The sequence below is a fragment of the Monodon monoceros genome, unplaced genomic scaffold, assembly GCF_005190385.1.
Source record: "Monodon monoceros isolate NGI ecotype Baffin Bay Population unplaced genomic scaffold, NGI_Narwhal_1 Super_Scaffold_3, whole genome shotgun sequence".
Lineage (NCBI taxonomy): Eukaryota > Metazoa > Chordata > Mammalia > Artiodactyla > Monodontidae > Monodon > Monodon monoceros.
This window is the reverse complement of record NW_021703780.1, coordinates 3,007,740-3,035,054: the sequence shown is the minus strand read 5'-3', so window position 1 is coordinate 3,035,054 and position 27,315 is coordinate 3,007,740. Positions and strand designations below refer to the sequence as shown.

General features: G+C 48.7%; 1 protein-coding gene across 2 annotated transcripts; it reads right to left on the bottom strand.

Moving 5' to 3' along the window:
- BPHL (biphenyl hydrolase like) lies at window positions 1-27,315 on the bottom strand. 2 transcript variants are annotated; one of them, XM_029241929.1, is made up of 7 exons: window positions 27,159-27,315; window positions 21,393-21,496; window positions 18,887-19,053; window positions 17,398-17,551; window positions 12,722-12,853; window positions 9,571-9,694; window positions 1-817 (listed from the first exon to the last, which is right to left on the bottom strand). In XM_029241929.1, exons 1-7 carry the CDS (start codon window positions 27,272-27,274, stop codon window positions 730-732), a joined length of 885 nt encoding a protein of 294 aa, XP_029097762.1. In that variant the 5' UTR covers window positions 27,275-27,315; the 3' UTR covers window positions 1-729. The 2 variants fall into 2 exon arrangements, with proteins under 2 accessions (XP_029097762.1, XP_029097763.1); XM_029241930.1 differs by having other exon boundaries at window positions 1-767.

The following is a 27,315-nucleotide window of genomic DNA, read 5'->3' as shown; positions in this document are numbered from 1 at the left end:
TCTCTTAATTTTTATTGCAAACAATTTTTATTCTTTCACTAAATGTTTCCTAAGTGTTTCCAGGTTTAGTAATTTTAAGAAAACAGGATTTCTACTTTCATGTTTTTAATTAATAGCCTTTCCGCTCTTTTAGTAAGGAGAGACCAGGAGGCATATTTTTAGCTTCACTGGCCCAAAGTATTCAAGGAAAGGAACCCAGGTGTGTGGAGGTGGATAGCGATCTGGGGACAAAGCCGACCTTCCTCCTTGGCTTGCTGGGGTTCCAGCAACCCCGTGAACGTGTGGAATCCAGGGCCCCGGGCGAGGACTGTCTTCAGCTTAGCCACTTCTCTGTGAACAATGTGATGAATACAAAGACCAGTGCACGCTTGCACCTCTCAGATAAAAGGCACCGTGTAAATTCAACTCAGAGGAGCGGTCGTGAACACTACAAATGCTTCACTGCACGTTAACCTGAAAGTAAAGTAAATCATGATAGCAATTTATTTTTTAAGACAATGGTAGAAATTAACAACACTGAAAAATCAGGTTTCATTTTTGTAGCTATGAAAGCTAGAGGATGCTTATAGTATGTCATCATTGCTGTTGGATTAGGAGCAGTTTGTGGGGAGGCGCGGGGAGCCTGGAAAGGCAGGTGAACTGGGGGGTGGCCCGCAGGCGGGTTTCCAAGGCAGCACCAGGCTCGCCCCAGGCTCAGGATTCACAGGTCACATGTCCTCGGGGACACGGTCACTGTAGGAAGTCTTCCGCTAACTTGCTGAATTCACCTGCAAAACGTAAATGCAGGTTGTGCTTGCCTTCTGGCATCAGATGCAACCTAAAAAAAAAGATTATGGTTAATGGCACATCCCTTAAAAACCTGTTACCCTCCCTATTGTTTCATGAAAACCTCACGTGAGAAACTGCCCTGGTTTTCTTTCCATCACCTCTATTAGGAAGAAAGTGTAAGGTACCTCTTATGAATGGTCCCAGAAGAGAGACGTAACAGTGACAGAGCACACACACTGTGCTTGGGACTGAATCAGGTAAGAAATAGTTTGACCGCAAACCTGACAGAGTGGGAGATGTAATTGGTGGTTACCTAAGAAAAAAAATCTTTTTAATAACATTGGTCTTGAGAGAGAGGGTTGGAAAGATGATAAAAAGATGAAGTGTGCAGAATCCACTGGATTGGAGCCTCCTGGAATACCTATGTAGTGGGAAAACCCAAATCAGAATTCCCAGCCCCCGTAGGCCTGTTGTTCAAGGTTCCAAATCACCCCGTCATTTTGGAGGACTGAGCAGGTCTGCATACAAGCCACCAGACAAAGGGTAAGTAAATGTTCCTGAAGCTTGTGAGGGTAGCAGGAACCTGCATTAGCCACCCGCACTTGGCTGTGCAGCTGTCAAGACACCTCACCATCCTCGGGAGGCTTCTTCCTTTCAACAGGGCTTTGGTCAAATGTGGCTGGTCTGCAGTTTCTTTAATAAAGGCAGACTTCTGAGTTACACATTTTATTTATTGGCTATAAAAGTGCAGACAATAAGTTTTAAACAAATTAAAGGTTCTAGGATATAAGCACAAGTCTGACTTGTTCTGTCCACAATACAGTTAGACGTTAAAAGGACTACACTGGGGCAAAATGCCAGTTACTGCATTTCCTGCTTCTCTGTGCTTTCCACGGGGTGGGGAGCTGAGAGCTCTAGGGACCTCAGTGAACATGAGGGAGGACGCATGGCAAGAGGGAGCTTGGAACAGAGCTGTCCCTGTGTGATGCTGGGCCTCCTGCAACCAACCACACGGGGACTGGGGGTGTGTGAGGGAACCCAGACTATCAAGATCACTGGCTTGAAAGGAGGATCTGTTGCTGGCATCTTTCTGAGGCCCTGGGGAAGGTTAATAACGCCATTAACAATAACCAGGGCATTTCCAAGTCAACGTTAATGCTATTCAGAAAAGAAGTATGAGCTGCACCACCCCAGAGAAAGGACCAGCTGCCCTCCAGAGGGACGGGGCTCACAGGGACAGTCACGGCCTCTGTTCTCAGGAGACAGAAAAGAACCAACTGCCGAGGATGCTGGCAGTCACAGAAGGGCATGTCTGGGATACCTTGCACCTTCCAACGTGGACCAAGCTGGACTCTGAAGCAGAGACCCACCCTGCCAAACCTGCAAGTCCTCCTGTGTGGGGAGCCAACCCACTCCTATTATTTGTTCAGACACCCAAGAAGGAAGGAAAGACAGCAGCTGCGATCCCGTCTTTTAGCCTCAGTGCTGTCTGTGTTCTCCCAGTAGTAATCTCAGTCTCGGGAAATAAAAACTGCGCCCCTCGTTAAAAATATGGGAGCCCTGTTCCGAGGCATCTACATTCAGAACTGCACTGGACTGAGGATGGGCAGACAGAGGGACAGACAGACAGATGGATAAATGAGGGTATGAATAAGACAGCTCTGCTCCTTGACAGCTGTTGGGATCATTTCGGGGTCCTCAACACACCCTTCCCTGAGGTCTGATACAGAGGTCACTATCCCTGACATGTGCTCCTCTTGGGGCAGCACTGCCCCGGACAGGTGTAAATACGGGGCTGCCAAGGCAGCGTGGCCACTGCTGCTGACCCAGACTCTCACCCAATCAACAAAGGATCAAATCACACGCTCATGGAGAGTGGTGTTCAAACAATCACACTTCCCAGGAAAACGAGTAGGAAATTCCCCACTGCCAGACACACGGCTCAGCTGGAGAGGATGGACCCCTCGGGGGCAGATGCTAGATCCTATTTGCTGGGGCAGGTTCCCCACTGCATTTGGCACCTTTAGAAAAAGAAATGTGACTCTAGACCTTTTGAGGAATTCAAGTCCCTCTAGTCTTCCTCCACCTCTCCTGGACAGTCCTTGGACGATGCTCCCTACGTGCTAGTGGGCGAAGGAGAAACAGGCTGAAGGCGCTGGCTATTATGGGGGCAAGACAACCCAGTCTGACCAACGTAGGCTCTTTACCAGCAAGCGACAGCATCTCCCTGAACCACAGCTGCTCACCTGGAAAGTGGGGACAGTAACAGTGTCCACCCCAGAGGGTTATTCTGAAGATGAAATCATCTCTGGGCGCACAGTAGACACTTAATACACGTTTGCTATTCGTCCATTATTCTATCTGTATTGTGCTTCACAATGTAAGAAAGTCGTTATGAAGGTTCCAGTTATGTACAGCGTATCAACAAAATGTTCCAACTTGGAGACAATTTATTTACGTTTGCTGGCGACCACAATCGACCGCAGTTGGAAAATTCTTACCTTAAAGAGATTTTAGACCTAAATGTAAGGCCAGACACTATAAAACTCTTAGAGGAAAACATAGGTAGGACACTCTATGGTATAAATCACAGCAAGATCCTTTTTGAACCACCTCCTAGAGAAATGAAAATAAATGGGACCTAATGAAACTTAAAAGCTTTTGCAGAGCAAAGGAAACCATAAACAAGACGAAAAGACAACCGTCAGAATGGGAGAAAATATTTGCAAACGAAGCAACTGACAAAGGATTAATCTCCAAAATATACAAGCAGCTCATACAACTCAATATCAAAAAAACAAACCATCCAATCCAAAAATGGGCAGAAGACCTAAACAGACGTTTCTCCAAAGACGAAATACGGATTGCCAACAAACACATGAAGGGATGCTCAACATCACTAATCATTAGAGAAATGCAAATCAAAACTACAATGAGGTATCACCTCACACCAGTCAGAATGGCCATCATCAAAAACTCTACAAACAATAAATGCTGGAGAGGGTGTGGAGAAAAGGGAACCCTCTTGCACTGTTGGTGGGAATGTAAATTGATATAGCCACTATGGAGAACAGTATGGAGGTTCCTTAAAAAGCTAAAAATAGAACTACCATACGACCCAGCAATCCCACTACTGGGCGTAGACCCTGAGAAAACCATAATTCAAAAAGAGTCATGTACCACAATGTTCATTGCAGCTCTATTTACAATAGCCAGGACATGGAAGCAACCTAAGTGTCCATCAACAGATGAGTGGATAAAGAAGATGTGGCACATATACACAATGGAATATTACTCAGCCATAAAGAGAAACAAAATTGAGTTATTTGTAGTGAGGTGGATGGACCTAGAGTCTGTCATACAGAGTGAAGTAAGTCAGAAAGAGAAAAACAAATACCATATGCTAACGCATATATATGGAATCTAAAATAAAAATGGTTCTCACGAACCTAGGGGCAGGACAGGAATAAAGATGCAAACGTAGAGAACGAACTTGAGGACACAGCAGGGTGAAAGGAAAGCTGGGACGAAGTGAGAGAGTGGCATGGACATATACACACTATCAAATGTAAAACAGATAGCTAGTGGGAAGCAGCCGCATAGCACAGGGAGATCAGATCAGCTCGGTGCTCTGTGACCACCTAGAGGGGTGGAATAGGGAGGGTGGGAGGGAGACGCAAGAGGGAGGGGATATGGGGATATATGTATACGTATAGCTCATTCACTTTGTTATACAGCAGAAACTAACACACCATTGTAAAGCAATTATACTCCAATAAAGGTGTTAAAAAAACGATTTTAGAAAATGTCATGGGTGAGATTTGTCTAGAAAGGATGAGCCCCCCCTTCCCCCCACTGTGAGACACCAGGACCCGGCTTTGTAAGGATGAGGCTGGTCCTGTTTGGAGTTAATCCTGGAACCTGGCCCTGAGCTGCCTGCAGTCAGAGAGGAGGAACTAGAAACAGCAGCTGAGGAGGGGGTGGGAAGGGTCATCCGGGCAGCTGAGGGGGGTGCGTCCCCCTTCCTTCGGTGTCTGCCGGGCCCCCTCTCCACGGAACCGGAAGGAACCTGCTGCCAGCACAAGACCGTTTTACTTCGCGCCCGCAGGGACACACCACCCCCCTGCCCACCTTGGAGGTCTGGGGCCATCTTCCCACCGCTGGCCAGACTGGACAAGGCCAGGAAGCTGCAGAGCGAGGTCCCTCCTCCCTCCTGTGATCAGACAGAGGCCAGCACCTGACCCACGACCTGGGGAACCCAGGCACCCTTAGCGCTACCACCACCAGGCCAAGACCTCTGAGGACAGCTCCTGCCAGCTGCCCTCCGCCAGGGTTGGGTTTACGTGTCAACTTGGCTGAGCCACAGGTGCCCAGACATTTGGTGAGACGTGATTCTGGGTGTGTGTGTGAGGGTGTTTCGGGATGAGAGTCACATCTCAATCAGCAGACTGAGCACAGCAGACTGCCCTCCCCACGTGGGTAGGCCTCATCCAGTCAGTTGACGGCCCGAATAGCACAAAAGGCTGACCCTCCCCTGAGCAAGAGGAACTCCTCCTGCCTGTCTTCAAACTGGGGCACTGGCTTTTTCCTGCCTTCAGACTCGCACTGCAACATCAGCTCTTTCTGGTTCTCTGGTCTTCAGAGTCAGACTGAACCACAGCATGAGCTCTCCTGGGCCTCCAGCTGCTGACTGCAGATCTTGGACTTCTCAGCCTCTGTAGCTGCACGAGCCAATGCCTTACTCCCATAGTAAATCAATCCTCTCTCGCTATAGATATATTACATGTCCACACATGTATACGATATATAAATACGTGTGTGTGCACACGTACAGCTGACCGAGGGCGATGCGCCTGACTGCCCATCGAGCTCTACCCTGCTGTCTCCTGGGCCCCAGACCACCTACACCCACACCAGCATTCCATCCACGAAGGCAGCTACCGTGTGCCGAGTTCTTATTCGTCTGAACTTGCACATACATCCCCATTCATTCCTCAGAAAGTTATCTGAGATGACAGGCATCCCCATCCCCATGTGACACACAGGAAACAGAGGTACAGAAACACGTCCACCTGCTTACGAGCACGATTCATCACCAGCACCGCCCCCCCCCACCCCCGGTCCATCTGAGCCCCTGCTGTGCTGTAGCCACCACGGCTGCGAATGCTGCTCAGGGCCCCCAAACCCTGACTCTGGTCTCCAGGCGCGACTCCGTTTCCCACCCCTCCCCTCTGGCCCACACAGAGCCCAAGGCCCCACCTCTCTGCACACGTGGACTCCGGCCCTCGTCCTCTCCTTCCGGGTCTGTTCTCTGGCCCCAGAACCTGCAGGTGGACTCCACAACACACTTTCCGGGCCTGAGTCACCACTCAGGGACCCCTGCCACCCACAGATGTGGCCGTGCGATGCTCGCATTCTTCCTTTCACTGTGTACCAAGTGCTTTGAGGCTGAACTAGACCGCGTCCGGGACAGAGGCTGGCCTGCTCGCTGCTGCTAGTAAGGTGCCAGTAAGGGGCCGCGTGGCCTCAGAACGGTGAGTAAGTGGAGGAGCAGAAAGAGACAGCCAAGCTGTGCCCGGAGACTGGGTGGCCCTGGCCAGGCAGGGAAGGGGCAAGGGGCGCGGGACTCCAGGCAGGGAAGAGGCAAGGGGCTGGTCACGCGTAGCCAGGTCTGAACCCAGATCCTGATCTCTGCTGGGCCCCCAATTCCTGAGATCTGAGAACCTCCTCAGAAACGTACTGTTGTGGGCTGAGCCGTGCCCCCCCATTCGCATGTTGAAGTCCTAACCCCAGTACCTCAGTGTGACCGTGCTTGGATATCAGGTCTTTAAAGAGGTATTATGTTAAAGTGAGGTCACACAGGTGGGCCCTAATCTAATCTGATGGGTGTCCTTATGAGAAGAGATCAGGACACAGATGCCCACCCAGAGGGACGACCGTGTGAGGACACAGGGAGAACGTGGCACCTGCACACCAAGGAGAAAGGCCTCAGGACAGACCAACCCCTTGCCACCCTGATCTTGGACGTCCAGCCTCTAGACTGTGAGGGCCTCAATGTCCGTAGTTTCAGCCGCCCAGTGTGCGGTCTTTGTCACAGCAGCCGGAGCTGACGACCACACACGGCGAGCACCCCGTGTCTCCACTGCAGCGCGGTGGTCACACCCTCCGTGAAGCCCCACCCTCTCCTGAGCCAGATCAGCCCTTCTGCTTCCAGGGGCCCGTCCACGCCAGCCCCGAAGGGTCCGAAGGGCGCAGGCTCTGCTCGGCGCCAACTGTGACAGCAAGCTGGGTGGCCCCGAGGACCAGGCGTGCTCGGCAACTGGAGGCGCTCAAGCAGAGGCTGGCTAGACAGGCAGGCGGTGGTGTCAGTGCTGTGCGATCTAGGAGGGAGGGCTGGCCGAGCGGGGGATAATCACAGCGACCACTGTCTTATGCTTTGTATCTGGGACTCCTGCAGAAGAGTTTGTTAGGAGGAAGGGCTCAACTGCCTAAAAACAAAATCTAAAGTCACTGAACTTGAGTGATCTCTGAGGTCTCTGTCTCCAGGAGATGCTGTGGTTCTTCTCCAGCAAAGAGAACAGAGAGAGACAAATTGTCACAGGCAGGAAGTGGGCCTGCTGAGCACCCACCCTGCACTCGGCCCCCTTCCAGGAGAGAAAGGCATTTTGTTTCACACCTGATTATCTATTTGTAGTTCAATCTTGAGCGACACACTCGTGCCTTTAATTCTTTAATCATAAATGTACCTGGCAGGGAAATGAAACCCCAAGTTCGTCGGAAGCACCTGCACTCGGAGTTGCCCCCCCTGGGGTGAGAGGCCTGTGCACAGAGTCGGAGGGTGACCTTGGTGCTCAAGGAATCAACCCTCTTTTTGTGGGTCCAGAATTAACCACCGTGTTTTAGGTTCACGCCCAACATAAACGGCTCTTCTGACAGAGAAAGGGAGCAAGTGTAACACTTTACTCTCAACTCATTTTTTCCAAAGAATCCTGCTGTAAGAAAATGACCTTCCATAAGAGAGTGTACTAAAACCATTAACATCTGAATGGCAAGGGAATATTTTTCTCCCATATTGATGTATTCTGTTGCTAGGAGATGGGTCTGGAACAGAATTCCTAAATTAAACTTTCTTGCAGACTTTTACTGAACCTGGCTCTCTAAGGGAACACACTGCATTTATCATGAGCCTCAGTGTGCAAAAACCTGTCATTTCTGAAGTTAGAAGACAATTAACCAGGTCAGCAAGTATATAATACAGGCATCTTACCATCATATTAAAATAAGAGTATGTTTATGAGAGGCAGCTGTGCTGTGGGGGGAACGCACTATATTAGGAGGAAAAAACCCTAGGATTTGTCGTTTACTAGCCATGCAACCTTGGAAGATTACTTAACACGTCTCAGCCTTGATTTTCTCATCTGTAAATTGGGACAAAATCTTTTCCCATAAGGTTGTTGTGAAGTATGTAATCATGTGAAATGCCTTTTAAATATAAAATGCTCTTTGGACACAGGAATTAGACAGGAATTGTAGGAATGCTATTTTACTGCAGAATAAGAAGCGTGTCTCCCACATTTAAAAATTCTCTGAGACATTTGTTAAAATCGATCACGGAATAACTAGTATGATTAGGAGGTAGAGGAGCTGTTTCTACTCTCCCTGCTGGACCGTGGGGACTCTCAGCTCAGGGACCACTGCTGACCTACCAGGCAGGGCTGGCCTGCAGGGTATCAGAATCGGCTCATGGAGGGTCAGGGCGGGGTGGGGGGTGGGGGAGGGTGTTCTTAGGTCACTAACAACGCCAATTTCCAAAGAATTCTGTACAATTCCAAAGACGTCCTGAGTAATGATAGCAGCTCTGGAATTCATATACAGTCTCTGAAGGGATCAAGGCTCACTTGGGTGTTTATTTTCCAGGAGGTTTGCTTAAAAATAACAAAGCCAGGCCACCAGCTCCTGGTCACACCCCATTTTCTCCTTCAGGATGTGCATCACTGCATATCAAGGAAATTCTGAGCTTGCCCAACGTGGAATTTTCATCTTGATATAAGCACCAGCAGAAGCTGGCTCCCGTGTCAGCCAAAGTATTTAAATTATAAATTTCTGTTCCATATAAAAACAAATGGGATTGAAGAACAGAATTTCTGCTGACATGTCTTATTAGGTTCTCTGGCGTCCCCAGGCTGGTTGGCAGAAACGGGGCTACACAGACAAGGAACGTGTCTCTGCCATTTAATCGAATGGGCCACCAACACAGCTGGCTTGGCAGACGCTGCTGTTTTGTGATTCTGAATAACAGGTTCTCCTCTGATGTGTACATATTTAAGGCTGAAATAACACGAAAAGTTTACAACACAATTTTAAGTGGGAAAAAAGCAGGAATCAGAGTTGAATATGATTGTATCTATGTTAAAAAAACTAGAAAGGAGTAGTACACAAAAATGCTATTAATGGAGGTATTTAAATGGATGGTAAGCAACAGGCGATTTGCTTTCTTCTTTTGATTTTACAAACTTTCTTTACTGGGTGAGTAGTGCTTTTATAACGAAAGTTCCCAAATGATAGGTGACTGTTTAGGTTGATGTGCTGCAGCCCTCAGAGCTCCTGCCCTCGGATTCCAGGGCTCCTTGGCCCCCTGTTCCCTAAATACAGCAGGACTGTTGGTTCACACGGGACAAAAATCCCTCCTCTGGGGCGGGATGCACCTGAAAAACCCAACCCTCATGCTTCTTCTCTTCCTATAGCTTCTCCCGTTTACCTCCCAAGCCCCCAGGGCAGAGTGCTGGCTCACGCCGGACTCACCGTGACCCCTTCACGTGTTTGTGTATGAAGTCGGCATGGAAGCTCGGGACCAGAGGATCCTTCTCACCGTGCACGATTAGGGTGGGGCACTGAACCAGGGGCAGCAGGTGCCGACAGATGTTACCTGAAAGACACGGAGACTCTGTTTTCCCGTGACCCTCCTAGGGGTGGGGAGGCGCAGAGCGCGTACAAACCTCCCCCACCCCCACCCCCCGCCCTCAGCATCTGTCTCTACGAGACTGGCCTGGATCAGTCGGGGTCTGATCGCCTTCCAGCTCTAACATTCTTTGGGTTTCCTTTTCTGTTTCTCTCCTGGCTTTTTTCTTTTAAGCTCTACTAGTGAACAAGCACTCTTGCCTGATTTAAATTCATAATTCATGGAAAACAGTAGTTAAAACAAACAAAAACCCTACAAGTCTCTATATTACGTGGGGCCGTTCGCTGTCTGCCAAACGGTGGTAGACGCTTGCTACCTGAAAAGCTCCTCCCTTGAAATAGTGTCTTCAGTGGGGCCCTCTGGCCCTCAAGCCTGTGTCCCTCACGGTGAAGATACAACTGCAGCTGTGCAGAAGCTGCTGTCCATCCATCTCGCCCCGACACCCCTTGACAGAGGCCCTCACCCTGATGTGTGACAGCATTTCTAAGGCTCACAAGGCACAAGTCAGGCTCCACTTCCTGTCCTGCCATTTCCTGCTGGGGAAATCTTGGGGGTGCCCTAACTCCATGAGTTTTTTGGCCTCTCTCGGTTGATCAGGGACAATCATACATCCCCGGGGTGGCTGTACCACTAAAAGGAGGCGCCCTGCTCCCAGCAGGCACCCCAGAGCTAGCCCTGTCCTCCCCAGCTGCCCTGAGAAAGCCGGGGTCCCTGGGTGCTGTCCAGGCAGTGGCTCCTCCCTCCTCTTGGGTGGGGGTCACTGCCTGCTGGCCCTGGAGGGGCCGCACCCGCCACTGAGCAGCCCCATGGTGATTAACGCCAGTGTTCCCGAGCCCACCCCGCGTGTCAGGAGCCGTCCCAGTGACTCGGCACCTGTGAGCCACAGGAGGTACAGGCTTTAACTCATACAGTAGGTACAACTGCTCGTAAATCAAGTATTTTTACAATAGTAGTGGTTAACTTTTTACTAAGCACTCACCCTGGAGTTGGTACTGTACCAAAGCCGAGCGTACGTAACCTCACATGATATAACCTCACATATGATAATACATATAAAACCTCACATATATAGCCTCATGTATAGTATATAATCTCACATATATAATCTCACATAAAATATATATATGAAGCCTCACATATATAACCTCACATATAATATATATATAAAACCTCACGTATGTAATCTCACATAGTATATAAAACCTCATATATATAACCTCACATAGTATGCAAAACCTCACTTATATAACCTCACATACTTTATATACACGTGTGTATGTATAAAAACACCTCACCTCACGTATATAATCCTCACAGCAGCTTCCTGGGGTAGTTCCCAGTATCTCCAGTTCACAGACCCAGAACTGCTGCTCAGAGAGGCTAAGTGACCTGCCCGAACCCACTCAAACAGCAGCCATGTGGCAAAGCCAGACTCCACCCCGGGCCTGACTCCAGATCTGGCGATCAATCCCTAAACTGAACTGAGCAGCCACAGCCTTGAGTACAAGAAAAGGGCTCCTGTCAGAGGAATCAGTACTGAAGGGAGATAAGTTTGTTAACAGCCTTGCCGTAAGACGATTCATACATTTCCAGATTCTCTGTATCATGACACTTTCTCCCTCGCTTTCTCTCTTTAATACACTGCATTTTTTAGAGTTTTAGGGTTACAGCAGGACTGAGTGGGAGGCAGAGAGCTCCCACGTACCCCTAACCCCACACACGCACAACCTCCTCCATCGTCGATACCCCGTCAGACACTTCTTACAACAGATGAACCTGCACGGACGCACCATCACCTCCCTGAGTCTGGGGTATCCCCCGGGCACACACTCTTGGTGGACACATTTGGTGGGTCTGAACAAATGCATAATGACGTGGATGCAATGATGATGTTATACAGAGCATTTTCACTGTCCTAAAATTCCTCTGTGTGGCTACTCTAAGATGTGTACAGTGGGATCTCGTTGTTGTCTGGCCCATCTTTTATTTGGGTTGTTTTCTTATTGTTCAGTTTTAAGAGTGTTTTGTATATTTGGATACAAGTCCTTTAGCAAATATTTTCTCCCAGTCTGTAGTTGTCTTTTCATTCTCCTGAAATACATTTCAAGGACCTGTTTCTATGGGTGGATACTGCATTTGAACAGGATATACTTGCTATTTTGAACTTAAACCAAAAAAGTAACATTTCCAAATGTCCTTCTCATTATGAAAGTTTTGACAGACGACTCATTCTGGAAATGATTACTGAATAGACCAAACTGGTACCTGAATCACAACAATTTTGTAACTGAATGTGCTTCAAGATTAGATCTTACCTAGTCTCGATTCTTTTAGCAATTAGAAAAGTGAGAGACTACAAATGTAAATAGCTATAAAAAATAGACTTTAATTCAGAATTTCTCTTCAGGATGTCAATTCTTCCTGTTATTGGAAACCATGTTAATTTTTCAGATAAAGACAGGAAGACATCTGTCACAGCTAAAGTGACACAACTTAGCTCGGAACTTGGGAAAGGACTGAATACTTTCTTCCTCATGCTAATTCTTCTGGGGCTGAAGGTCATGACAGAGAATCCCTCCTTTTCTGTCCTAGTAACAGAAGATGTAGTGGGGTGACACCTCTAAATGTGAAAAAGAGAAAATCTGGTGTCTGTTTTCTAATTACCCATCCTGGAATTAGAAAGTGAAGAGTATCTGAGGCTTCTGGAGAATGATTTTGCCATCATACACACAAAGGATTCGAAGGAAAAAGAACAGTCTGCTATGAGAGACTCAACAATGTGACCCTTTGTACACATGGTCTTTCTCTGGTGCAAGGCGGGTCTATCACATAAGAACTCGCATTGTACACGATCACCAGCACCCTCTGTTCACACATCACTGTGGAAGGACAGTGGGCGAGCGCGTTAATCCCCGAGGAATCCTCGAGCATCTGGGGGACTCAAGCAGCCTCTCTAATGAGCAAAGGGACCGTTAAATAGCTCATGTAACCTACCATCTGGAAGATGCTTAAACTGTTTTATGCCATCCACCCACTTTTCACAGGTTCTGGCAAAGTAGTCGAACCCATAGAGGGCTTCCAGAGGCTTTCTTGTTCTCTCACTCCATTTAGACACGTCTCGGATACCTGAAAGACAGATGTGTGGGCAAGAATGGGTTTAGTCTCAGACTAGAGTTCATCTGTAAATACTCCAAGCGCAGTGCACTCAGAGCTGCGGCACTGGCTGTCCTGCCAGCTGGGAGCGTTCCCCCAGTCTCCACGTGGCTCACGCTGGCTTCGCCCAGGTCGGCCGGGCCTTCCCCAACCCTGCCCTCCATCACTCTGCTCAGGGCTGGTCACTTTCAGTGGCTTCTGTGTCCGTGGTGAGGGCCAAATGCTGGGTCCCCACCAAGATGTGAGCTCTGTGTGTGGGGTTTTGCTTTGTTTTGTCCCCCACTGTGGCCCTCAGGCACAAAAGAGGGACCAGTAGATTCTTACCAAGTGAATGAAATTAGATCTAAAATTAATGCTTTCTGTTAAAGGTATAAGATAAAAGCAGACATTCCCCTAATTAGGGTCCTCTGAGTGAAAATGACATTATTGATAACAGGAGTTTTTTCTGAACTGCATTTATGTACGTTGAGAAATGCACACACATCATTCATTCTAATTTCTGCCACTGAAGGCACATGGGTGTAACTACTAACTACAAACTATATTACAGATGACTCTCTGTTAGGAAAGGAAATAATGGCTAAAAGCCACCTTTAAAGTGAACTGCCATCTGAGGCAGGCTGACCCTGATAGAGACAGTGCCTGCCTTTCACTTGCTCACTCTTCTGAACCCGCAGACGGACGCCCAGGGTTGAGTCCAGAGGCTGAGGACGCTGAACTGCTCCTCACAAAACTGAGAAGACTCCAGATAGGGTCAAGGGCGGGGTTGGTGGGGAGATGCAGAGAAGAAGCCAGAAAACGAAGAGGTGGCAGGAGACCTGGGAAGAAGGAAGAGGAGAGAGGGGCTGGCACGACGGCATGAAGATGGCCCGTGAGAAATGCCCCAGAGATGGCTCTGCCCTTGGCCGTGTAGCAGAGCACACCCTCGGGAAGGCCCTCTCGCAGTGGAACAACTAGCTCTCTCATAATATACAATTTTTGTTGCACTGCTGGAGTTTGCAGTAATTGATGGAAACTAGAGTGTGTATGTGTGTGTGTGTGTATGCATGTGTGTGTGTGTGTCTGTGTGTAAGAGAACCCTGAAAACAGAGCAAAGAGTGGTAAGACCACTCAAAGGCAGGGTTGCTTCGGGGGAAGGTGACTGTTGGCTGGCGGAGGGAGGACACAGCTGAACCTGAGATGGAAATGGCCCCAACCTGGTACCATCCATAGTTCCCAAGAGGAGCAAACGGACATCCTCTCTGAAGGAAAGTGTTCTCAACTTATGCTCACTGCCTTTTTTGTTTGTTTTCAGATTAAGAGTAAGCAAATATCCACTCCTCATCAAAGATCACACAGGGCTTCCCTGGTGGTGCAGGGGACGCGGGTTCGTGCCCCGGTCCGGGAGGATCCCACATGCCGCGGAGCGGCTGGGCCCGTGAGCCATGGCCGCTGAGCCTGCGCGTCCGGAGCCTGTGCTCCGCAACGGGAGAGGCCACAACAGTGAGAGGCCCGCATACCGCAAAAAAAAAAAAAAAACAAAAAAGATCACAAGGCAATCAGAATCTTTGTAAAGATAACGAAACAACTAGAAAATTGGAAGAGAAAGCTTAAGAAATTTTGCAGAGCCCTACACACAGAGACACGGAGATGAATAGAAACGGGGAGAGGGAAATGCTCGGTCTACAAAGTTCAATCAGTCCCCAAAGGAGGAGACGGAGGAGGGACAAGAGGGGGAAGGTGGGGAGGGAGGGGAGGGGACTCACTGTCAGAGGGAATCAGCAGGTGACAGTGTGTCTCAGAACTGATAAAAGAATCCAGACAAAAGTTAAATGTAGCCCAAATAGGATAAACAAAAAGAAATCCAACACGGGGTAGTAAAACAGAAGTGTACCAAAGAAAAAGAGAAAATCTGAAAAAGGGCCAGAGATCAGACATATCACTCCAAAGGAAGGACAGTCAGACCCACACAGCAGGTACGGAAGGCAGAAGACGCCAGAACAGCAGAGAAGATGTGCTTCCACTTCTATTTCTGTACTTATAGCCAAACCGTGTTTCAAGAGTGCACGCGAAATAAACATTTTTAAGTAAAAGCTGAGTTGACTATTACCGGACCTGCCCTTAAAGAACTTGTGAAGAACAATTTCAGGGAGAAGAGAGAGGGCCTTAGAAGGGACATGTGAGGGGGAAGGAAGAAAGGTGAGCAAAGAGCTGACAGACGCGTCGGCAAACGTAAGAGCAGCTCAATGTTACAGGTCATTTATGCCTCAACTAAAAACTCACCAAGGCAATGAGAAAATAAAACACTGTACCATCTCCTCACATGAAAATTAAATAGTTCTGTCCAGAAAGAAAGCAAAAAGACAAGTCACACACTGGTAACACAACTACTAACACAATGACTAACCAGCAAGGAGTTAGTAATCAGGTTGCTAAAAACCAAAAAAACAAAGTAACACTGCACATCAGTAACATTGTGCTCATATCAGAAGCGCTCTATGCTTGAGTTGGGTGGGGTCTCCTGGGTGCTGGTTCTGTTGTTACACTTCCTAACATACACCTGTGAAACATACTGTGTTATTTACATGTATCATATATTACACAATAAAAATTTAAAAACCAGTAAAAAGACACAAATAGGTAAAATGCAAAAGAAGAAACCCCAGTGGTGCATAAACACATGAAAAGATTCTCAATTTCATGAGTAACAGGAAAATGCAAATTAAGACCTCCGATAAAATACCATCTTACACCCATTTGGCCAGAATTAAGAACTCTGATAGTTCCAAGTTCCTGTTGAGGATCTAAGCTAAGGTGGTGGGAGTGTAAGCTTCTTTTGCTGGAAAATGATCTGCCACCTGAAAGTGGCACGTCTGCAAGCACGGCGCAGCCACCCCAGCACGGGCGCCCTCCCCAGGGAGGTCTGCTCACACGCTGAGCACGCACCCAAGGATGCTCACAGCAACACTAGGAGGAAAGAGAGGGAGGATAAAGTGCAACAGGTGTGCCCAACAGAACGCCACACAGCAACGTCACGAATGAACCTCAGAAACGGCGTTCTGAGAAAACTATGGGTAAAAAGTGAGTCACAGAAAATGCCATATAGTACGAAGGCACCCTGTTTAGCTCAAAAACAAATAAAACTAAATTATGTGTCGTTTAGGGATATGAATGTATGTGACGATAGTGTCTTCAAGACGGCACATGGATGGACAACTCAGGCTGGAAGCAGCGCGCGGGCCAGCAGTGACTGACCTTGTGCTCCTTGGTGGGTCCATTCACGTCGCAGGTGTTGCCTTATATGGGTCAAATATTATACAGTTAAACTAATAATTCAGCTATGAAATAATCAAAATAAAAATATTATCTATTATATGTTTGACATCATATTTAATTTATAGAGATGCTATACATATATGCATTATTTATATAAAATTAAGTATATAAAATATTTGTCTTATAAATATACATTGTTTTATAGTATATATCCTATTATATAAGATACATGTTAAAATACATATTTTAAAGTGTATTACCTTATAGCACATTTAAGAAGGAGCGGAAGTAAACGACGGGATGTCCGCCTCAGTGAGGAGGCCTTCCCGAGGAGGGTTTTGTTTCTTAGTTCTGTTAAGAAAACACGCTGACAAATTGGGGCAATGGAGGCTCAGGAGCAGTGGCGACGCAGGAGGGAAGCCACGGCGGGGCCGGGCGTCATCACCCACACACCTGCTGTCACCTCCTGAAGAGAAACAGAGGGGCCGAAGGCTGGAGCCAGGAAAGTGGGGGAAGCCTAAGTCAGTTGCACTTTTTGCCCCAGGGACCCCCAGATCTCAGTGCGCCGTCCTCTCGTCCCGCGAGCCCACCGGTCTCAATTCGGGCAGCTTGCTGGGGGCTCCGCGACTCCTGAGTTGCCACAGCTGGAATGCCTGGTGGGCGAGGAGGCCACCAGTACAGGCCTGGGTAGCAACCACAGGCTGGAGGGAAGCACCCCTCTGGGTCCCCAGCAGTCACAGCGCTGGTCCCCTCTACCAGAGCCTCAGCCTTACACCAACAGGCAGTGGGCCAGGTCTGCCCACGGGCTGCACTCTGCCAGCCCCTGTTCCCCGTCTCTAAAAATCCTCAGAGATAAGCTTGAAGGACAACCTTAAAAAGTGTGACTAGCACAACAATTCTTTATCAAAGTATGCGGGTTCACGTTTGAATACAATGTTCCCTTCCACACTCACTACTTGAAATGAGCCCGTAAATAACACTTCATGTCAACCCCCTCCTTCCTTGAGGCTCACTATCACAGTAGGAAATGTAAATACGAACTTTACTTATTAGGCTTTTCCTGACTCATATAAAGTGTCACTTCTGGAAATAGGAAACTTGAAAATACAGACTAGTTAAATTGCATTACTCTCCTGAGAACTCACCACCTTCCCACATTACAGCCGAGGAAACGGATGAGACATGACTAGCCAACTCACGTCAAAACAAGGCCTGAGAAAGGTCGGGGGAGGGGAGGCTGCTCTCCAGGTGGAGGGACTTACCCTGATAAATCTCCTCGTCCTGGTCGGTCACGTAGGCGTTGGCCCCCCAGATCACCATCTTGTTGATGTAGGACGGGTATCTTGCAGCTGCAATGAGGGCTGTTATTCCACCATCACTCCACCCCAGCAAAGAGACCTTCTTAAACTTCAGCATCTGTGACAAATACCACGAAATGCACAGCGCAGGTTATGGCTCCTCGCTGCGGAGAGAGCTTGATGATCCTCAAGTATCAGAATCGACACAGCTGTGGTGTGTGGAGTGTCAACTGGCCATTAAAGAAAAATCCTAGAGTCCACCATTTGACGACATAAATGCTTCTCTCAATTAGTTGTGGTGCAAATATGATGGTCATAAAAACCTAGTACATAGTACTGTTTTGAATGATGAGGGGACTACATCTTCTGGTTGGATAAAGTCTCAAGGAACCGGAAACAGTGGAGATCAGCTGTACTTGGACGTGACAACGTGTGTGCGTCCGTGCAGGTCTGAGCGAAGACTCTGAGGACAGGTATGCAGATCAGAGAGGGAAACGGGAGAGTCGCTGCATCTGGTAAAGCCACTGACTGCAACTATGGGAAGAACTGGCTACAGGAAGGCCGGGAAAGAATGATGGTGGTTACACTGGTCTTCGGGTGATCAGCCAGGCTCCGAGAATGTGTTTGACAGGGAAGATGAGCATCTCAGAGATGCTGCCGAGAAGTAAACACTGAATGATTGGGGAAATTTAAAGAAGTAACGAACATCAGTCCAAGACATCTGCTGATGGGACTCTAAACTGGTGTGACTACTATGGATAATACTTCGGCACTATCTTGTAGAATGAATGTCTGCATCTCCCGTCACTCAGCAAGTCATCTCCTAAATGTGCACGGAGCTCTCACACACGTGTACCAGGACAGGTCCAGGAAGTCCACACCAGCACTGTCTGCAACAGCAAAACATGAGCGCCACAACGTCCGTGCACAACACGATGTTCACTGCACTTCCGTGTATAACTGCATGCGCACGCGCGCGCGCACACACACACACACACACACACACACGCGCGAGGCAACTTAGAAATGATTTAGCTACCATCAGGAGAGGGGAATTAAGACACAGTGTATCCATACAACAGAATACTAAGTGCCTATTATAAAGCTGAAGTAGATTTGTCTTTACTGGCATGGAAGTAACTCCTTGATCAACTGTTCAATGAACAGTAAGCTGGAAAATCATCAGGTACAGTAGGGTGCCCTCAATACGGAACCGTGTGCTACACATGTAACAAGACTGCCCAGCAAGGCAGAGCCTCAAAGTCTTGGTAGCAGTGCCTCTAAACAGTTAGATTGTCTGATATATCTGTTTTCCTCTTTATACCCATCTGAACCCTGAATGCTCTATAGCAGTCACGTGGTATTACCCTTGAAGAAACAACAAACAAAAACAAAATAAATGAAGACAGGCCCAGCCACCCTCCTCCTCTGGGCTCTTGCCTAAGAGACCCACCTTCATCAAATCAACAGCATCTTTTGCATCCCTTTCAAAAAATTCTACTGGGAAATCTCGATCTGGGGGTCTGGAACGTCCGTACCCTCGGGGATCCCAGGCAACCACCGTGAAGAGCTTCTTATTCAGGTTCTCAATCTGAGGTCCAAAATCAGTCTCTCCACTTCCTAAAAGTAGTCACTTGGTTACACTCCAGTAAATGTTTTCATTGTTTCAAGCACACTACATCAGAAGCAGAAACAACTACAAACGTAAAGTAACTATAGTTTCTACTCAAAGTTAGACCTCAGCTGTAAACCGCAAAGCAGCTTCCTTTCCGGCTGGAGTTCAGACCTACCCCCCACCTCCCCCTAGTGGCTACTCTGAGAAGGACAGAGGCCCTGATTTTTCATTTGGTCCTGTATCATTTCAGCACGTTTGATCTGTCTTCAGCTTATTCGTGCTTTTCATTAAAAAAAAAAAAAAATCATGAAACTTCATAGAAATAAACTTACTGATACAACATGCTTCTGGGTTATTTTTTCTTTCTTTTTTTTAAAAATGACTGTTACAAATGAGAGAGATCTTAATAATATGTGTAGACACATTAATGAGATTTGATCCTAGTCATTCAAAGCAGAATTCTAAAATTCCAGATGTCTTTTACTAAGCTAATATGAATAGCCCTGAAGGTTTTATTTTCTGGTTATAACTAGAAACCAGAAAATTAAACTAAAACACTGAAATGAGGGGGGAGGGAAGGGGGTGGAGGGAAGAAATCAAATTAGTTTGTTTCATGACAACTGTATGAACCAGCGTATGTTACCAAGTAGAGCCACGTTCTCAGGCCGGCAGCGGACCTGACCGGCAGCCCCCAGCCTGCCCACACGGTCATGGCCACCGTGTGCACAGGCAGGGTTGTCTTGTGTGGTCCACACAGTGTGGAAGGCCAGACTCCCAAGGAGCCCAGTCCAGGGGCAAGTCAGCATCTCATTTCTAAGCTCTGCTTGATTTCTGGGGACTCATAGCTCAGGTCACAAATGGATACTAAACGTCTCGCTTAATAAACGGGCAATTATTAGAAAATGTCTTTCAGTGCTGCAGGATCATTTAATGTCATCAAGGATGATGATGTCACTCTTCCTGACAAGATATACCTTCCTCAGCATCAGGTAAATCACCCAGAAAACCCAAGCTGAAAACGTAACTGGATTTCCAGCACACGTCTACTGCTCTGACATCTCAAGCTTCTCTCATGATCACTGAACTGGAGGGTCTTCCAGGGAACTGTGCTGAAAGAGGGGCAGGAGGTGAGAAGGTGGGAAAAGGCAACAGTGTAACTAAAGACCAATTGCAGAAACAATAATACCTGGCACACAGGTATACATTTGAAGACCAGTGCAAACACCATTTGAATACTAAAACCTTAATGAAATTACTTTGAGGAATAGTTACCAATATATGATACCTGAGAAGGAAACGCATGAACACTGGTTGCCCGTGGGTAGGGGAACTGCGTGCTGGGGGACAGTAGTTTAGGGGAGAAACTTGCTGTTCGATTTTTGAATCAGGTTAATGTTTTACACAAGCAAAAACTAAATTGCCAAAAGCTTTTTATACCTGGATAATGACAGCAATACTGAAACAATGGCAAACTGTTCATCGCTTTAGCTCTACGTCAGCCATTGGAGTAAATGTGGTCCTCCACTGCAACAGCTCGAGGGAAAAAGATACTCAATACTACCTGGACAGAGACGCGTCAATAGCTACAACAGCGCCACTATCAGCTGAGGCTACATCGAGTGGAACCATCATGTGACTGAAAAATTTTAGCATTTTACTTTTAAGAGAAGGAAGCAAATCATAAGGAAATAAGTATATACTGGGATTACTTAACTAAATTAAAAATAAAACAATACTAAAACCCTTAAAACCAAATTTGAGATGCCCTGGGATCACTGGAAATTCTCCCCCACCCCGAACTTTCTACATCTAAACTACTCATCTATAAGAGGAGATCGCAACCCACCTGGCTTTACCACGCTCCGTTCACGCCAAACTAATTCTGACCTTCAAAAAGGCTTTAAGCCCAGTTTTGTTCTTAGCTCTGATCTTAGCTGAACATATAGTCAAGCACAACAGGGCAATCAGTCCAACTTTTAGCAGCAGAAGTCTCACATCCTGGAACCCCTCAATTCCAGGCAAACTGGGCCGCTGGTCTCCCACTCATCTCCTTCCTTCACCCATCCCTTCTTCCCACAATGCTTTCCTTGACCCGTCATCCCTCTAAGTTGTAAGCAACTATACAGTGTTGGACTTGCATGGGAGAAAACTGGGTATTTAAAGGAATAAAAGCTGCATAAAGTAGAAAGGTTATCTTTCTACATCACCTAAAATTGACTGTAGCAAGTATTACTTAAAGCATCTCGGCAAAGCACTAAAGTTAATCATCAAGCCTGGGCATCTGGGATTGTGCGCGCAGCACAGATGACACAGCATGCAGAGCATTCCGTAAAAACCTCCAGACCCAACATTCCTGGGAGCAGCAGGACCGCGTGCTCTCCACCTCCAGTCCGCAGGTAGTGCAGGTGGACGCCGTTCACAGCCACTTTGGCGGAGGTCACAGAGGAGCTGGAAGAGAAAAGCCCCATCCCCAGAGGAAAACTACTGAGCAGCACAAATGTGAGGACAAAGCCAGGCTTTTATACACGAATCGGCTGCAGTACCCTCCCCAGGTCCCTCGGATTATTCTGATACGTGCTTCAGTTTTCCAGACCTAAAAAGGGACCCGTGTGTTTCCTCCCCACCACACTGCAGATCTGGGCTGCGTCTCCATGTTTGAACATCCTACAGCACCAGCTCAGGGCTTATCCCACAGAGGCACCGAGAGGCCTGCTGAAGTCAAAGCCACACAGGCCACCCTACAGGCCCACGCTGGGGTGCCAAGGTGCAAGCTGATGTGGGAGCCCCCGCCGTGGAATGCCAGGTGGGCACCGGCACAGACCCTGGAGCCACTCGTCTAGGCCTCAGCAGGTCCAGAGGAGGCACCCGGACCTTAAGCTGCGTTGGTGGCGTTCCCAAGGATGAGGCTGGTCTCAGGGTCCAGGGGGAAGGCCCTGATCCCGAGGCTGTCCTGTAGGCATCTGGCCTCTCCATTCTCCAGCCAGCCACATGAGGGCCCCCTGGTCAGGAATGCCCGTCTGCACCAATGTGGCCAGACTGGTTTTAAGATGTTGAAATGTTTCTGCGTTGACTGTTAGATAGGCAGGTCCATATCAAAGCCCTCCCCACGCCAGCCCTCCCTGGCCCAAGACCTCCCACGCTGCAGCATCTAACCGTGTGCCACCCCAGGGCCTCTGCCCTGGGCAGCGTCCTCAACTGCTCTCGCGGAAGCTCCAGGAAGGCAACGTGAGGGTGCACACCAACAAGGCACATACAGGGCCCTGCATCAGGCCCTAGGAGCCTCCCATCAACTCCCCAGATGGCTGCGGGACACGCAGAAGGGACGGGAAGGCGTGCCAGGACAGATGCTGGAACAAATGTGCCGGCTACAGGCACATCGAGTCTTAACACACAACTTCTGGAAAAATATGACAGACCTGAGTAGTAGTAAGGCCTGACATAACTACTGATACGAGCTCGTCATCTACAGAAATATTACGGGAGGAGCAATAACAGCAGCACCAAGCCATGGTCGTGTCGCACAGACCCTGCTGTTACTTGTAACATCCTGCTCCTCGGACAGCTCCAGAATCAAGATAAAGGCGAATAAGGCTCCACTGATAGAGTCATTTCAGGAAACGATGGTTTACTGACACATCCATTCATCGGCAAGAGAAAGCGTCGTATGCACACCCTCAGGGAGGGGAGAAGCTGTCAGACGCCTGTGTTCAGCACAGGAAACGAGGCAGCTCCCCAGACAGACACAGATGCCCAGCGCTCGCTCAGCTCAACTAAGGGAGACTGTGCACCTCTATCACTCCTCGTGCCCTCAAGGTTCTCGAGAGGCCCCCTTCCCAGCAGTGTGAAGGACATGCTTGAAGAGGCATTTTGCACAGTGAAGATGTCATGTATAATGAGGCCCCCCCCATCTCTCTCGAGGTCTGAGCCACTGGGTTTCACAACCAGGGGCTGCTGGCTCTCAGGCCTGTACCCCTCCAGGGCCGGGCTCACACGGGCTTCCCTTTCGTGGCCAGTCCGAAGTCTCTCCAGCCAAAGGCCTTGGACTTCCCTCTGTGCTCTGCCATATTGGTGTTTTGATTCCCCATTCCAAATTCCTTTTCTTCTAATTATCCCCATCCCACATCCTTCTGGCTGCCTAAGAAGATAGAGATAAAACCTGGCAGTCTAGAATTGGGCGTGATGGGAGCTCAATGGCAGGGAAGGGTTACTAGGGCGGAGGGCTTTGAAGGTGGCTTCAGAGAGATGGAGAGATTCTATAAGGCTTGGGTGGAGGTACCTGGAGCAGACTGAAAAAGCAGCATCTGAGATGAACTTCCAAGATGGGTACAACTCTGAAGAAAGAATGTGATGGGGAGGGTGCTTGTAGAAGAAGAAATGGCATGACCAAAGGCCCAGGGGTTGGGGACACACGTGGGGACCGGGCAAGCTCAGCCTGGCAAGAGCACAGGGACGGAGAGGGAGCAAAGGTTGGGGCCAAGTGGGGAAGGGGTTTGCAGCCAGGCTATCGGGCAGGAAATGTGCCTGTCACCAACACCTTGTCTGTCGGCACACCTGAGGGACCTGCCATTATCCACCAGCCTACCCCTGGGGTTACTGGAGGCTCCGAAAACCTTGCATCCATCCCCAGGTTGGGGAAACAGGACAGAAAACTGTTCGTGTACAAAAGCAAATCAATTTCAAACATAAGAAAAAAGTTTTCTTTGAAAAAATAATAGTTATTGAATGATCTTCCACATAAATATACTTGAAAGGAGTGTTGCATTTTCCCTCCAGCTTATAAAAGGGCTCTCAGATGAGCCAGGCCTCCGATAACATTGTTAAAAGAGCGCTGAGACAAAAGCAGGCTGCAGAGGCCAGGCCCTGGAATGGCCCTGACATGGGCTCATCACTTTGAACCCCATTCAGGACACCAAATTTTCCAAACTCTCAAGTAGGAAAAAGGATAGAAAACTTAAAGAAAAATGAACCCCTTTCTCTTGGGCTGTCAATTTCTCCCTCCCATTAATCACTTCTCTAACCCAGGTGTTCTTAAGCAGGTGTGTTCATTACAATCACCTGTGGAGTTAAAAATACACCTGCCTGGGGCTTCCCTGGGGGCGCAGTGGTTGAGAGTACGCCTGCCGATGCAGGGGACACGGGTTCGTGCCCCGGTCCGGGAAGATCCCACATGCCGCGGAGCGGCTGGGCCCGTGAGCCACGGCCGCTGAGCCTGCGCATCCGGAGCCTGTGCTCCGCAACGGGAGAGGCCACAACAGTGAGAGGCCTGCGTACCGCAAAAAAAAAAAAGAAAAAAAGAAAAAAATACACCTGCCTGGGACAATCCTGGGAGACCCACTCAGTAATTCTGGGGTAGAGCCGTGGCATGTGCTTTCTAAAACACCGAAACTCTGAAATATTATTCACTCGTTCACGTATATCCTGAACCCCTACTTTGGGCTGGGTGCTCCATGTTGCCTGGGAGGTGGCAGGGAAGACAGTTCAATCTGCAACCAGCAGTACTACGCACTTTGCCAAGTATGAGGAGACACTGGGGTGCACGCAGCAGACAACACGTTCACCACACCCTCAGCAACACCTACACAGCTACACGCTCGGCCCCTTTTTACGAGAGCATTTCCTGCCCCCACTATACCAGTGGGACTCAAACTTAGATTTGAATCATCTGGCAAACCTTCAAATCTCCAGATGCCCAAGCTGCATTAAATCAAAATCTCTGGGCTGGGACCCAGGCATCTGTAGTTTTTAAATTCTCCAAGAGACTCCAATAGACAACCGAGGTTGAGAAAGATTGTATTGAGTTAATTTCTTAAAGGAGAGAAAAATCCTGTCTACTTTTTAAAAAACAGCCTGCAGGAAGGCCTGCTCAGCCAGAAGAGCCCAGATCCTGCCTCACTTTTGTCCTGGAATCCCTCCTTTTGGGAGGCTGGACAAGCAAGTTTGTGGAAGGGAAGGGGTCAGGAGCAATACAACAGCAAGTACTTCCTGATGAGGGAGCTGAGCTGCCCCCTCCCGTCAGGAGGGAGAGATCCCTGTGGGAGCAGGCAAGAATGTAACCATCTGGGGCGAAGAATTAAACTAGAACTAACATACAGTTTAATTGTTAAACTAGATAATGTCCTCTGATAAGAGCTTACTTATCTCATTCATTTTGCTGTGTGATGCACATTAGACTCAGCCTAATTTTACCGCTGAGGAATAGAGCTTAGGTAACTGGCCCCAGTCACTCTGCTGGTAACTTGCAAAGCCAAAATGAGCGCCGGAATGTCCACAGCTGGAATGTCACACTTTGCTTAGAAATTAAAATGGGGGCCACCTAATAAGTCCTCCATATTCTCTGTACCTTGTATGTTCAGCTATTTCTTTTGTACATTTTTTCCAAAGTAACCATTAGCTACAATAAAGCACTAGCGATGCCCAGGGCTTGGATTAACATGAATTTGGAGGACTTATTTTTACATCTTTTATACACTGTATTATTATTTAGATATTCATATTTGTATCATTATTAATTGTAACTACTAATTACTTAATTCCTATTATGTCCCAGGCCTTTTACACTCATTGTCTCAAACCCTCGGAACAATTCTGCAAGGCACGAGACTTAGAGAGGGTAAATAACTCGCTCCTGTTGATGCTTTTTCTGTAACCTCACGGCTGAACAGTCCCCAGCGGGGCTCGGCACCGGGGCCACATTCACCCTGACTGCTGGACAGGAGGTGAGGCAGGCGCCAGGGGAAGGCGGGTCTCTGATGCTCAGACAGAGCATCCCCAGGTTGAACTGGAAAACATCTCTCTTCAGGCAGGCTGTTAGGTTCTGTAAAGTTATTAATATTGTAAATGCACGTAACACACAATTTCAGGTGGAAAAGGCTTTCCTGCCCAGGCCCTGGGATAAACCCCTTTGCAGATTATGAAATACAAAGAGTCAGAGTTCCAAACAGCAGACTTACAGGGAAGGTTTTGGAATGCAACTCAATTGTAGGTTAGGCACCCACTGTTCTGAAGCAAAGGTCTTACAGGAGTGCTTTTACCTACTTAACACTGGACTGCCTTCTTGTTTCCGGATTAACCAACACCACTGCTTGTTTTCCCCATCACAGGTCATATCAATTTGCAACTGCATTTATAAAAACGGCAGTTGAAAATCCAGAGAAACCTGTTTTTCAGAGATATTTTAGGAGGAATGATTTGCACTGCTAAGTGGATGGGGCCTTCTTGCAATCATTTAATAACTTATCGTAACCGATACTGGTGCCATCACAGGAACCCCATTTCAATCCCTTTCTGCAAATGGGACACTGGATAAATCGGCATTTTTCAACGTTGACTTACAGAGCTGCATGGTCAGATCTTTCCTTTCTCCTTCCAAATGAGAAGCTTCCCAACAGGTGAAGTTCTGAAGGCCAGGTACCTTCCTAGTCATGAGTGGAACTGACCCAGCTCACGAGGGTGTGTGTGTGTGTGTGTGTGTGTGTGTGTGTGTGTGTGTGTGTTCACGCTGCTCCAACCGCATATCCTGCGTACTCTCCCTTGAGACCGACAGCACCCACTTTTAAGACTGTGGGTCAGAGACGGATCTACTTTTCTTGCTGCTGCTGTATCTCAAAGCCTGTGCGGGAGGGCATGTCACAAGACAGAAAGGCAGATTCCTGGGCGTCTCCACAACCTGTGCCCTCAGCACCTCGGGGAGCCATCTCCCCGCTTCCCGAGGTGATTCTTCTGCACATTAAAGCTCGAGGCGGGCAAGTGGGGCGAAGGAGACCCAGGGCCTTGGGGCCCGCGACTCCGAGAGCTGATGGGGCGCAGGCACTGCCAGGCTGGCCTGACAGGAGCGCGCGCGAGCACTGCCCACAGGCGTGAAGGGCTGCGCGGAACGCGGGCCGGGAGCGAGGGTCTCCCACCGCCGGACCCTCGCCGCTCCCGGCGCCGCACCTCGGCCCAGCGCCCCGCCCCGCCCCCCGCGCTCGGGTCACGGGTTAAAGGGCAAGGGGCCGGGGAGGCCATGACCACGCGTGTCCTCAGCCCGGCCCCTGGCCAGCGGCTCCCCTCACGCCGCCCCGAGCGCGCGGACAACGACGCCGAGGCTCCCGAAGGGGAGCGGCGCCATTACCTGAACGCAGCCACGGGCTCAGCCTGGGGAACGTGTATCCCGGGCTTCAGCGTGGAGAGGAACAGCCGCAGCCGCCGCGCGCCCCACAGGCCCTGCGCCGCCGCCGCCGCCGCCATGGTCACTGGTCGCGCTCGCGCCGGAAGCGCGCATGCGTCGG

Excerpts from the sequence above, each read along its gene's own strand:
- BPHL (XM_029241929.1), bottom strand. The coding sequence starts at position 27,274 with ATGGCGGCGGCGGCGGCGGCGCAGGGCCTGTGGGGCGCGCGGCGGCTG. Across the intron at positions 21,497-27,158 it reads GAGCCCGTGGCTGCGTTCAG|CTCCTCTGTGACCTCCGCCA; the intron begins GTAATGGCGCCG and ends TTTCTCTTCCAG. Across the intron at positions 818-9,570 it reads AAACACGTGAAGGGGTCACG|GTTGCATCTGATGCCAGAAG; the intron begins GTGAGTCCGGCG and ends CTTTTTTTTTAG.